This window comes from Sinocyclocheilus anshuiensis, unplaced genomic scaffold (assembly GCF_001515605.1).
Source record: "Sinocyclocheilus anshuiensis isolate Anshui unplaced genomic scaffold, SAMN03320099.WGS_v1.1 scaffold101, whole genome shotgun sequence".
Classification (NCBI taxonomy): domain Eukaryota; kingdom Metazoa; phylum Chordata; class Actinopteri; order Cypriniformes; family Cyprinidae; genus Sinocyclocheilus; species Sinocyclocheilus anshuiensis.
Window position 1 is genome coordinate 2,159,026 of NW_015540892.1, and position 14,127 is coordinate 2,173,152.

Genomic DNA, 14,127 nt, shown 5'->3' on the forward strand with positions numbered 1-14,127 from the left:
CATTAGCATATTGCCCGCCCACTTGTTGGTCTTTTCAGGTTGGTCTGAATGAAAATGCAAATTAATTCGTCACTAGGTGCCGCTTTTGGAGCGGTAAAAATAGAAGATATTTTCCCCGGTAACGCTGTAAACAAAGCAGCACTGCGCTCACAAACATGCTTTATCAGGCATTACAGGCTCATCATGATGAAATGAAAATGAGACCAATCACCGCAGATTAGCGTCACACAAAGGAGGGGTTTGGAAAAATGAATTGTTGAGTGAATCGTTTGGGAGTCGTTGAGCAAGTAAGGTAAAAATAAATGCATATTATAAGACAATGAAAGTGTTTTTTGACCTTGCATGCATGTCAACCTGTTGTTGGGGACTCCCAGAACCAAAATATGAACCTTTCATTACCCATAATAGGGGCACTTTAAAGGATCAGTTTTTAATACTGTATATTATAATGCTGTGCTAAATAAATTTGTAGCATTCATCAACAACTATATTTGTTTTATTTTTAATTTACTTAAAATAGTAAAGAATTTTATAGATTATTTTTTTTGCCCAAATATGAAAATTCTGTCATCAGTTATCAACCATTCCAAACGCACATCAAGCACATTAAATATGGGAGACAGAAGCTTGTGTTTGGCAAATTTAAAGGTGCTTGCTTGGTGTATGACAACCAATGAGGTTTGTTCTCGCATGTCACGCAAGCATGTTTAAGCTTCCTCAAGCTCAAGGTTTGTTCTTATGTGTGCTCAATGTTTATTTGTGAACAAAAGCCTCAAATAAATCTGTTTATCATATACAGCAATCATATCTCTTTAGAAGACTTGGAGCAAACTGTTGGATTAATTTGGATTACTTTTACGATCTTTATGAATTCTTTGAAGCTTGAAAATTTTGATGGATCTTCATCTGTGTTTTGAAGATAAGCAAAAGTTTTATGGGTTTGGAACGACATGAGGCGGAGTAAATATCTTTTTAATTATCCTTTTAATATTGGTGCATCCCTATTTTACAGTGCGATGCATTATGTTGCAGAATAAGGTGTAGTAAGATGGTCTTTGTAAAACATCAGATCAATATCAGATGATGATCACTGTTCAAATATTGGTTTTTGGTATCAGCCTAAAATTTTCTGATCAGTGCACCATCACTAATTAACATTTGGTTCCACAGAAAGCACATACTTCAACTATAAAGAGATAGCCCACTCAAAAATGAAAATTCTGTCATCAATTACTCACCCTCATGTAGTTCCAAACCCGTAAGACCTTCGTTCATTTTCGGAACACAAATTAAGATATTTCTGATCAAATCCAAGAGCTTTCTGACCCTGCATAGACAGCAACACAACTACTACGTTCAAGACCAAAAACGTAGTAAGGGCATAATTTAAATAGTCCATGTGACATCAGTGGTTCAACCGTAATTTTACGAAGCTACGAGAATACTTTTTGTGTGCAAAGAAAACAAAAATAATGACTTTATTCAATTATTTCTTCTTGTCTCAGTACAGTTGAACCACTGATGTCACATGGACTATTTTATCGATGTCCTTACTATGTTTCTGGGCCTTGAATGTGGTAGTTGCGTTGCTGTCTATGCAGGGTCAGAAAGCTCTCAGATTTCATCAAAAATATCCTAATTTGTGTTCCAAATTTGTGTTTGGACCGACATGAGGGTGAGTAATTAATTACAGAATTTTCATTTTTGAGTGAACTAACCCTTTAATCAGACTTGTGTGGGTTTGTACACTTAAACCATTAATTTGTGTGATCTTACAACGGATGTTGCATTACAGGCATCTCCACAGGAGGCAGATCCTGTTTCCAGTTCCTCCTGTATGGCAGTGGCAAGCAAAGGTGCTCTACAACAGACACACAAATACAGATACATACTGATAAAATCAGCAGCATTCCAACATGATTATACACATCTGTCTTGTACCTCCAATCTGTCCTTTCCTATGCCTAGATACATGCTTACAGATGGTTTTCCTTGTTAGGTCCAAACGAGTCATTAATGTCTCTCTGAAGGTGAATGGCCAGATGGGGGATCCTGAGGATGGGACGGGGAACATGAACCAGACGCTGCACCAGCTTGCCTTCGCTCTGAATAAAAATATACAAACAGACAACACTGGTAAAAGTGAGTGTTATTCATATATAACTAAAGATCATTAACAATGAAGGAACCTGTATATGTTTGACATTTCTGTATCACAGAGGCTTACCTTAACCATTACACGACCTGCGATGGTCAGGTCACGATCAAACCAAGTGTTCCATATTCCTCCTCCATAACACTCCACTCCTATCTGCAAGAAGCCCAACTTTGTCTTCTTAGAACGTGGCTTCACCTGAGAACACACACACAAGAAATTAAGAATGATACCCGAATACATCCTCTACGAACGTTAATGTGGAATACAGTGATCTGACTGCTATAATCTAATTACTACACACAGCTATGGAACACTCAGAGAACTGATGATATATTTGATCTATATCAAAGCCCTTTCACAGGGCATCTTGTGTCTGTTCTTCTCACCCTCAGACATGGACTGTCCGTATGAGCCCCGATCATGGAAAAACCATTTCCAGGCTTGTAGAGACCGCCGACAGCAAAGGCAATAATGGTGGAGTAATTCCTGGTTACAAAATACTGGACAGAAAAAGATTACAGTGACTACAGTGCAAAAATATTTAATAGGAGTTGTTTCTCATTCTGTATAAAAAGAACACAATAAGCTACATATGGCCAAAGATATTTTATCATTATTATTATTATAATATGCACTATTATAATATTACTTTTAAAGTAATTCCTCCAGCTGTATAAAAGTATCACATTAATAGACAAGTAATTGACACGACTCCAGTTCATCAGTTAATGTTTTGTGAAGTGAAAAGCTGAGTGTTTGCGATAAACAAATCCATCATTACAATGCTTTTAACTTAAAACCGAGTCCTCAATCCATAATATTGCTTTCTCCAGTTAAAACTTTATCTCATCTGAATGAGGAGAGAAATATGCACAAATCAAGCACTGTGAAAATAGTCCGTTCGAAATATGTTTTGATGTGAGTGGACAAGCGATTAACTTTTGCACTGGAGTGTTATTATGGATTATGTTATTTAGTATAGAGGTGACAATTTAAAGTTAAAACAGCTTGATGGATTCGTTTTTTTTTTTTACAAACACACAGCTTTTCAATTCACAAGATGCTAATTGATGTATTGGAGTCATGTGGATTATTGTGATGTTTTTATCCATTGCAGAGAATCCACTGATGGGCAAGTGATGTAATGCTACATTTCTCCAAATCTCATCAACATGTTGGATTTTCAGCAAACTCTAATTTTGAAGATAAATGTGTTGATTAAAGTGCACACTTACCTTACTGGCAGGTTTAATGTCCCAATGCTCAGCCTCCTTGAGCTCAGTAAAACCAGCCTGCAGCAGGCGAGATTTACACTCCTCCACCACTGTGAGACAAAGAAAGACGGAGGAAAAGACATACAGAAGAAGGTAACGTTAGATATACAAAGTGTTAACTTGCATACAATTAAACTCATGCAAGTTCCAGTACAATGCTTACATCACAGTGACATAAAGCCTGTGATATAGGGAAAAAGTATAAGAACAGTCTTTCAAAGTCTAGATCAAGATCTATTGTGCATATCTGGAGCTCTATCAGCCAGTGAAGAACAATGTCCAAGAGCCATATCTAGTCAGACTGTAAAGCTAGTTAATCTTATTATCAACAAAGTGTAGCTCAAACTTTAAAAAAGAGTGGAATTTATGTATTTCAATACAATTTACATAGTCAATATACAGCATTTCAATCCCATGTCATTCCTACCATGGTAAGGTGAAACTCCCTTATTGACAAAATTAAGAAATACTTTGGCAGCAGCCTGCACAGCTTCTTTCGAGCTTTTCATGACTAAAGACTGTAAAACATACAAGAAACAATAGATGTAAGTGCAGACAGAGAAAGAAGTCAGTCATATGCACAGATACTATTTCAGATCAGCTACTATAAGAGTGACCGCGTGAAACCATCTGTATTCTTGTTTCGGAGATTTTTATTATCATGCTTTAGGTAACGTTAGGCTAACTTATGTACATGACGCGAATATCTGATCAATAAAATACAAACGCAAGAAACACACATAATCGATACCTACATAACCAAACAACAACCGTTGTAGAATACTGGAAATCCCACACGAGGAAGACAATACAATTATCTACACAAGTCACCAGCACGTTTAAAGTTACCCATCAAGCTTTCCTACCTGCATATATGAAGAAGTGGGCTTTCACACTCAGGGCAAGAATGCAGGAAGCTTTGGGGAGTTGCTGTTGTTTGGTAGCGGAAGAAGGCCCTCTAGTGTTTGGAGAGGCAATAGCGCTTATATTAAAAAACAAAACAAAAGTGCAATTATATTGTATTTATATTAATATATTGCCTTTTCCTATTTTAGTGAAATGTTTAAACTTGTAAAATAAAATATTTAATAATAAATGGCAACTATTCAACCATTAAGATAAAAAAAAAGTCTAGATGAAAGCCAAATCTAAACCACTTGAATTTAGGAAGAACAAGTAAAGTGTTAAGTGTTAAGAGTTAAGTGTTTCTTTTTGTTATTTTATATCTTCATGCAAGAAATCTTGTGATGTTTTTAATAATTCTGAGAGGATAATGTACCATGAATTTAAGCTTTAATCAAACATTTTTGTCAGGGTAAAAACCTCAAAAAAGTTCAGTAAACAAGTGTTTTCATGAAATCCTTGACATCTGAAGCAGAACATATCCCCATTTATGATCCCAGTTCAATAGTTTTGCATTCAAGACTTTTTTATTTTCCCAACTTAATTTTAACAGGTGCTGGTGTGAAAGTAGAAGCTGACAGAGCATCTTTGTAAGACATAATGAAAACAAAGTACACTTTGAAAAGTTCATCAGAGAGCCAAGGTGATGTAGTAACTGTTGATCATGTCTTGACTTCTCGTGGCTAGACAACCCGTTCTCATCAATCTGCGTATAAATAACACGACTTTACACTTTCTAATTGCGTGTAATGCATACGCCAAATGCCAGTTTTGCGTGCATATGATACGCCAATCCTTCACATTAACTTCGGTGGAGAGCAGATGCGTACAAATACCACGCGTCATCTTCAGCGACAGTGACGTCACCAGCGAGGCGCAGTTCGTCCAGTTCACCTGATGCGTGTACACCTTCAAAAAGGTAAGGGCAACGATCTTTTTTTGTAATGAGATCATGTGGTTAACGTTATTATTTTAATTATGTCAGTGTTTCTGCATCACGTTACATGGGGTCATGTGTTAAAATGACAGCATATGCGTTCAAATTATGGAACAGTGGGCTGCTCAGTTAGCACAGCTGCTAGGGTACCATTGACATTAGCCAAAGTCGTGTTATTTATACGCAGATTGATGAGAACGGGTTGGGCTAGAAGACTGTTGATTTTGACTCAGATGCTCATCAGTGTTGCAGCAAGTCGGCATGAAAAATAAACAGCAGTTTAAACCTGTTAAATAGATCTGAGAGTAATTATAAAAAGACTCGGTGACAAAACACCAGTGTGCTTTGATTTCCTATTTGAACTTTTTGTCACATTTAGATATAATTTTGCCATTATTTAACAATTTGCCACACTCCCCCTGTGACTATATTCACTGTTAACAGCATTTACAATAAGCAATAAGAACTATTGCAGGGTAACATACATTTTTCACAAAATCAGCATCAGTATTAAGATCTTAGCATCTCTCTACTGCAATTAGTTAGCTATGCTCAAAGAAGGCTTTAAGCAGACTGACTGCAAATTACTATTGTAGAGTTTTTTTACCAGCACTTCTTCATTCTCAGATCTAGTGTACAATGGCTTGACAACAGACAACATTCATATGATCAGTTATTCCTGTTATTAACTCCCCCATTTTCTCTAATAAACTGTGAAGATCTGTATTCTTTGCACATAATTGGTGGTCTGACTCTCTTACTAATTTACAGACATTTTACTTTTGATCAACTTTGATTTTTTGATCAACATGCCTAGAAATGAATGATACAGTGTGTACTTGTGACTAACGCCAGACATTTTTGCTCTTGAAAAACTGTTGCACCAACTTAGGTACTAAAATAATTTAAACTCAAATCAAGATTTCATGTCATCTGTGCACAATAAAAGCAAAAAAAAAAAAAAAAACTGAATTCAGTGTTGGTGATTTTTGTAGTCAAATTTATAAGACATAGCTGCAGAATAAGTCAGATGATGAGCATAATTTAATAATTTATTTAGCTTAACTTGAAGGTTGCATTGCCACTTTACCTGTTGTATTAATAAAAGCAAAAAAAAAAAAAAAACTGAATTCAGTGTTGGTGATTTTTGTAGTCAAATTTATAAGACATAGCTGCAGAATAAGTCAGATGATGAGCATAATTTAATAATTTATTTAGCTTAACTTGAAGGTTGCATTGCCACTTTACCTGTTGTATTTGCACTACATTAACACTGTGACCATTTAAGTGCAGTAGGTTTTCATTGTTCATTGTGCATTTAACCAGTGTTTGTATAAATTTTTACCATCAGTCCTTGAAGGTTGTACTGCTACTTTACCTCTTTTACCTGTTGTATTTATGTATTTGTACGGTATTTTGTACCCGTTGTATTTATGCACTACATTAACACTAGAAACTTTTCAGTAGTTTTTTATTGTACATTCTGCATTTAACTTATTTATTGCCTTTTAATCTCTGTTGTCAGTACTTGGTTACACTGTCGCTTTACTTTTACTTGAATTTTTTTCCTGTGGACTGTACACATTTACTTCAGCATTACACAAATAAAGAGATACAAAACTGTAGTCCTTTTTCATCATTTATTATTATAACGTGACAAAGTAATGAAGAATATACAGTTCACATTGAGTTTGTTTTATGTCATGTGTACAGTTCATGTCATGGTTTACAGTTTCATAACACTGGGGCACATATTAGTCAGGGCACAGCACACAGTCACAACCTTGTCAAGGAACATCATGTCCTCGTCTTCACATGGGGCGATCATGCTCACCGGTACGGCTTCACTTAGCATGGTGTACTTTCTGCGCACACATCCCACCACCCTGTTCAAGTGGACCCTGAGGTGAGCTAACTTGCGTGTCTCCTCTGCATCTTTCGTAACCAGCTTTTGTTTTTTCACTTCTGCACACATTAGTCCGACGTTCTCCCTGATGTCAAACCCTCGATCCGCCAACACCAAGTCTCCAGGCAACAGTTTATCAAGAAGGCCACTACTCTCAATAATATACTTGTCACTGACACCATCTCCCCACCCTTTAGAAACGAAAGCAATAGCTCCACGTGGTGTAATGCCAATGAGATACTTTAGCGTGTGCTTTTGTGAAGATCTCTGAGCTATAGCTCTCTGATTTGATGCTCTCTCTGCATTCATTTCAAAGCAGTCCACGATCACTGCAACATGATTGCCAAAAGCTTCTACAAACTGTTGTAACATGCTGCCCTTCAAGCAATATCTCTCTGGCCAGTGCACCAAAGGGCTGAGGTGTGTAAACATTGCACTTATGGTGTCTCTGAATGTGGTGGACACTGTCTGTTGATCTATGCAGAAGAGGTGTGCAATGTGTTGGATTGGCAGATTCAGCTTTAGGCGCATCAGAGTTAAAAAGAGCATGTGAAAAGGCGAAAGTTTGCATCCTGTCCGTGGTAGGCAAGGAAGAAGCTGCGTCAGCACACCCATCAGAACAGCAAAACATGGCAGCCCAGTGTAGTATTTGACCCTCTCTTCATCATCTCCCAAAAAATCCTCAGACATTGTCTTTTGGGAGAGCTCTTCCTTCAGTTGCCTGTTCTCCTCTAATAAGCGGTTAATTTCAGCACGTCTGCAGCTACAAAAACTACATTCCTGCTGTTCTTCAAGGTCGTACGTTGATGCAGCTTCATCCATCTGTAAGCTCTGTGAAGCTTCATCTGATGGTGGATCTTCATCTGATGGTGGATCTTCATCCGATGGTGGATCTTCATCCGATGGTGGATCTTCATCCGATGGTGGATCTTCATTTGATGGTGGATCTTCATCCGCTGGTGGATCTTCATCTGCTGGTGGATCTTTTATCAGTGGTACATCTACATCCATCTCCAATTTCAGGTCTGGTAGAGCTGGTGATGTTGCAGGTGCAGCGTTGTTCTGTGCGCGAGCTTTCTGTCTCTTTGACCTACGGGTAAACCGCTCAGGACGCGTCGCTTTGACCTCTGTGTGCCCGAGATGTAATGACGGCACCCAGTCAGGATGACACTCAAGCATTTCATAGGCTGGTTTGCCTGATTAGAAGAAAAAACAACATTTCTTTGATTAGTCACACTAACAATGAAACATTTGAAATAATCATGACTTTTGTACATAATAAAGTGAATCATTATCATTACAATTTAAAATAATTGGATATTTTTAAAATGTAATTCATTCTTGTGATAGCAAGATGATTAATTACTCCAGTGATCCTTTAAAATTCATAAAATCATTCTATTACATTGATTTGGTGCTCAATCATTATCACTTATTAATAATAGTTCTTAGCAATGTTGAAACTTTTTTTGTTTGCTGTGTAATATTTCTGTGGAAACTGTGATGCATTTTCAAAAGAACAGCATTTATTTAAAATAGAAATCTTTTGTAACGTTACTTTACATCACTTTTGATCGATTGATTGCGATTTCATACAAACACACACACACACACACACACACACACATATATATATATTAGGTAAACTGCTGTTTAAAAGTTCTGGGTATCACGCAAAATATTAAGAATAAGATAATAAGAAATGTTTCTTGAGCACCAAATCAGCATATTACAATGATTTCTGTAGAATCTTGTGACACTGAAGTCTGGCGTAATGGCTGCAGAAAATTTAGCTTTGCCATCCCAGGAATACATTGTATACTGAAACGACAAACAGTTATTTTAAACTGTAATCAATATTATTATTTTACTGTGTTTATACAGTAATAAATAAATGCAAATAAACGCAGCCTTGGTGAGCATAATGATTCTCCCAGAACCATTAAAAAAATCGTCTTTTGACCGATAGTATATGTATCTATGTAACGTTAGCCAGCTAGTTGTGCAAAGTTAGCTGTGTAGCTCCTCGCCATGTTTGCATTGCTAGCGGCAACAACATAGCTGTTAGATGTGTCTTGATTATAGCTTACCTGAGAGAAAATGCCGTGAACACACAAACATGTGTCGGGAAATGTTGTCGAAGGTGATGTCTTTGCGTCTTATGGCTGATACCCATGCCATGCGACGCCTCTTTGTTAACTCGGAGATCTGATTTCCAAGGTGTTGCTTCCAAGCTGGAAAGCTGAAAAATCGCACTCCATTTAAAATGCGTTTTCCATACCGATCCTGCGAACGGTTATTGCAGTTAATAACACAGCAAGAGTTCACCATTCCTGCGTGTTTTTGTTGTATAACAAAAGAAACTCCGATGCCCGCCTACTGTCCCTATGCAGCTTCCGTGTCCTAAAAACCCACAATGCCTTGCGTTCTTCTTCTTATGATGTTTAATGGCGGTTAGCAAACCAGCTTTTGTTGCATATTCCGCCACCTACTGGGATGGAGTGTGAGGCGATGATGTCAACGGAAATGCTAATTCAAAAAAATATATAAAATAACTTAATAAAAATAAATAAATAAAAACCTTCTACCTATATTTTATTATATAACTTTGTTATTTTCAGAAAATTAATAAGAGCTTTATAACCTTTATGAGAACTGTTTAACACATTCTGTAATGTCATAGAATTAATGCCGTCAGATTTTAATTCCTCTTTTAACTGTATTCTTTCCCTTTCATATGCCCTACAGTTAATCAGCACATGCTCTACAGTTTCTGGAAGTCCACAATGATTACATTGACCAGATTCATGTCTTCCTATTGCCTTGCGTTCTTCTTCTTCTTCTTTTTTGGCGCCAGAGTTTTATGGCGGTTGGTAAACAAACGATAGGTGCATTCCCGCCACCTACTGGGCTGGAGTGTGGACCATTGATGGAATAGGAAGAACTAAAAAAAAACAAAAAAAAACTTTTTGGTAATCCACACAGACTACAGTTCCCAGACTCATGCTTATTCATTTTATATAGAGAAGAATTTAAAGCAGTATGGCCAATGCGAAGTCTGGTAATAATTGTATCTTCTCTTCTACTACCAAAATTAACTCTTTCAACCCCAACTTGATTTTGAATATGATAAAGATGTCTTCCTCTCTCCTCCTTATTCCAAACTTCTTGCCATCTCATTTTTATTGCTGTTCTAATTTTAGCCTTAACTTCTTCTTTGCTTAGTGGTATAATAATTTCTATATGTGATCATTTCAGTGCCTGTTTTGCTAAATGATCCGCAACCTCATTTCCATCCACTCCCACGTGTGCTGGAACCCACAGGAAACATATCTTAATTCCTATCTTATTCACTCTATACATACATAAAAGAATTTCATACAAAATGTCTTGTCTTGAAGATCTTCCACTGATAAGACTTAATATAGTTCAGAGAATTAATCTGAACATATCACCGCATTCATTGGCCGAGTATCCCCCATCCACCTGATAGCTAATAATATTGCTACCATCTCTGTGATGTAAACTCCTACTTGATCAGAAACTCTTTTACCAGTCTTGATTTGATAAGTTGGGACAAATACATGTTCCACTGTTTCTTCTTGTCCACAAAATTCACACCTTCCCGTATCATGTTTACCCATTTTAAAAAGTGTACTATTTAATCTTGTGTGTCCAAATCTCATCCTCGATATTACTATCTCATCTCTCCTGTTTTTCCCTGCACTTCTCATCTCTCCCACTTTCCTTTGAATTCTGTAAAACCACCGACCTTTTTTCTCCTTATCCCATTGTTTTTGCCACCTTTCTTTCAGTCTTTTCTTAATAATACTCTTGATTTCATTCTTACTTAGATTAACAAATTAAGTTAATGTCGTTGTTTTTAACTGCTTCTTTTGCTTCTTTATCTGCAGTTTCATTTCCTTGGATACCAATATGCGCCGGCACCCATACAAATACCACTGTAATCCCCATCATTTGAATTCTATATAATGACAGTTGGACTAACATTTAACTGATTAACTTCCAAGTTCTGTTGCTTTCTGTATCACTGTCCATCCAAAACTTTTAATTTGCCTCCTCTCTTTTTCCCAACAGGGCTTTAAAGTATCTAGTGTTGGATGCTCTTGACTATGGCCTTGTAAATTAACCCAATAATTCACTGATAACTGTACCCTTCTCATTTCTAATGACATTTCCCCCATTTCAACCTGTAGTGCTGTAATTGGTGTAGTTTTTATAGCTCCTGTACATAATCTCAATACCTGATGCTGTATATTATCTAACTTTCTAAGAGATGTTTCTGCTGCTGATCCATACACCACACAACCATAATCTAACACAGATCTAACCAATCCACTATACATGGCCTTTAATGCCATCCTATCTGCCCCCCATTCACTTCCAACTAAACACCTCATTGTATTTATTATTTTCTTACATTTGTTCACTATATTCTGAATATGCACCGCCCATGTAACTCTTTCATCAAACCATATCCCTAAAAATTGCAATTGCTTCAGAGTGGTAACGAAAGTAAAGAGTTTTTTTTTTTAAAGAAACGTGTGTCTTTTTTAGGCTGTATTATTTGTTTAGTTCACTTTTCCACGACATTCTAATTTATTGAGATGCACCTGTATACATTTGACCTTTGATACCTGACTTACATGAATGCCTTGTGTTCTTCTTCTTCTGGCTTTTTATGGCGGTTGGCAAACCAACTTTACCACCACCTACTGGACTGGAGTGTGGGCAGTAGCTTGATAGAAAGGAAGGAGACGAGAGAAAAAAAAACTATATATTTCTATTAAATTCTTTCACTTATCCCAGTATTTTTCAAATAATTAATTAGGAGACTATGTATTCTTTCTTCTTCATACCTTTTACAATTTAATAAAATATGCTTTACTGTCTCTTGCGTGTTGCAGTTGTTGCAAAGACCAGTGGGGTGTTTTCCTATTCTCTGTAATGTAAAATTTAAACCAGCATGACCTATTCTAAGACGTGTAATTATCTTTCCTTCCTATGGATTCCTGCTCTGCCGAATACTACTTATGCCTACTTGTTTTTGTATGTTATACAGATGTCGTCCAGTATCAGTTATGTCCCAGTATTCTTGCCATATTTTGTTTGTATGTCCCTTAATAATGGTTTTGATTTCTGTTCTACATAACGGTATTTGTATATCAACTGTTTCATGCTTTATTGACCCTCTTGCCAGAATATCTACAATCTAATTTCCTTCCACACCTACATGAGCAGGAACCCAAAGGAAGGAAACATCCAGTCCTTTATCATACAGTATTAAAAGCAAGTTGAATATCTGATATCTTGTCTACATGATGTTTTCCCAGACTGAATACTAGATAGTTTTCTTGATAAAGGTCCATATAGATTTGAACTATTATCCTCTGTGCATGGCATTATTTTAGATTTTTCTTTTAACATTTGTTGAAGGCTTATCTATTCCCGCCACCTACTGAGCTGGAGTGTGGATCATTGATGAAACAGGAAGAAAGACAAAGCTAAGAGAAAAAATTATGCAAATGCATTATTTCAGCTGATGTCACGTTCTTCTTCTCCTTCTAATAAAGTTTTATGGCGGTTGGCAAACCAACTTTGGGTGCACTACCGCCACCAACCAGATTGGAGTGTGGAGCAATAATAAGCAGTAAGAAAAAGCACACTAAATTCTCCCTACTAATCCAACTTTAATACATTTTTATAATTGCACTGTATACTTTAAATTGTTCTGCATTTTCTTTCAGGAGGCTTTACTGAATGTTTTTATACCTACTCTATTTACTACCTTGATGAGTTCTAATCTTTCTTTTTCATATTTTTTTTGCAACTTGGTAAAACATGCTGTTGTTTCTGTCTGACTACAATAATTACATTTGCCCGTTTCATGTTTTCCAATTTTAAATAAAGATTGGCTTAGCCCACTATGTCCGGATGCGAGTAATAATAGTATCTTCTTCCCTTCCCTACTTACTCACTGTTCCCATAATAAAAAAAATAAAAAAAATTCATTACATTTATATAGCAGTTTCTAGGCACTCAAAGCGCTTTACATTGTGAGGGGTATATCCTCATCCACCACCAGTGTGCAGCATCCACCTGGATGATGCGACGGCAGCCATAGTGCGCCAGATACCAAAGAATGTTATGTTACTTTTGAATAAAGTCTAATTCAGTTGATATCAACATATTTGATTTATATTGATAATGTTGATATCAATGTATTGATGTTAAGGTAATAAGAAATGCTCTTTGTTCAGTTTAAAAAAAAAAAAAAAAATCTAACTGCTTTGTTTGTTTTTTTGTTTTGTACAAATCTGGTATAATTATGTAAATTATGCATAAAATATGGGTATTTTGAGTCATGGGCAACCAGGCTTGGGCTACAGGGTGATATGGCTGCCCATTCTCTAAAACAAAATATAGGCTACCTGTTAGGTCTCTGCCTAATGTAATAAGTTCTTATATAGGTAACATTTGTTTTTCTCTTAAATCACACAACAGTTCTGCTTTATTTCAATGAGACATTGTGTCTTTTCCTTATGTTTATTCATATTGGAATCAACTGACAGACAATAGTGTTTGGAAAAAGGTCTGGTTAATACCTAATCAATATTTAATTACAAACAAGGTTAAGGAAATATCATTCAAAACAGTCATTTTGTTTTGTTATGGAAATATGTATTATTAAAGAACACATTTACATGATAAATCTTTTTTTTTACATGCAAAATTTCATATTCACAAATGCAAGTTCTCCTGCAAAAAAAAATAAAAATAATATTTAATATTTTTATATACATTTGTATTTCCATAGCACCTGCAGTGTATAATTGTTTATATCATCTATATTGTTTATATCATGTATAATGGTTGTCATATACATGTAATTTGTTCTTGTTATTTTATGTATATGTATATGTATATA

At 36.1% G+C, this 14,127-nt stretch overlaps 2 protein-coding genes across 3 annotated transcripts in view; both read right to left on the reverse strand.

The window, feature by feature from the left end:
• LOC107688842 (aspartyl aminopeptidase-like) overlaps positions 1–4,385 on the reverse strand; it is a 9,531-nt gene extending 5,146 nt beyond the window's left edge. The window contains exons 1-7 of one of the 2 annotated variants that reach the window (XM_016486648.1): positions 4,299–4,385; positions 3,860–3,950; positions 3,394–3,482; positions 2,545–2,658; positions 2,228–2,353; positions 1,981–2,105; positions 1,777–1,861 (exon numbers count right to left, since the gene is read on the reverse strand). In XM_016486648.1, coding sequence (XP_016342134.1) covers positions 1,777–1,861; positions 1,981–2,105; positions 2,228–2,353; positions 2,545–2,658; positions 3,394–3,482; positions 3,860–3,950; positions 4,299–4,304 — 636 coding nt within the window. In that variant the 5' untranslated portion in view covers positions 4,305–4,385. Of the gene's footprint in view, positions 1–1,776; positions 1,862–1,980; positions 2,106–2,227; positions 2,354–2,544; positions 2,659–3,393; positions 3,483–3,859; positions 3,951–4,187; positions 4,279–4,298 lie in introns of those variants that run through there. The other variant, XM_016486649.1, reaches the window with a different exon arrangement.
• A 2,518-nt stretch (positions 4,386–6,903) lies between these two features.
• Positions 6,904–9,692, reverse strand: LOC107688843 (uncharacterized). Its single transcript, XM_016486650.1, has 2 exons — positions 9,269–9,692; positions 6,904–8,374 (listed from the first exon to the last, which is right to left on the reverse strand). The coding sequence occupies exons 1-2, from the start codon at positions 9,507–9,509 to the stop codon at positions 6,999–7,001; spliced, it is 1,617 nt and encodes a 538-aa protein (XP_016342136.1). The 5' UTR covers positions 9,510–9,692; the 3' UTR covers positions 6,904–6,998.
• Between the last annotated feature and the right edge of the window lie 4,435 nt (positions 9,693–14,127).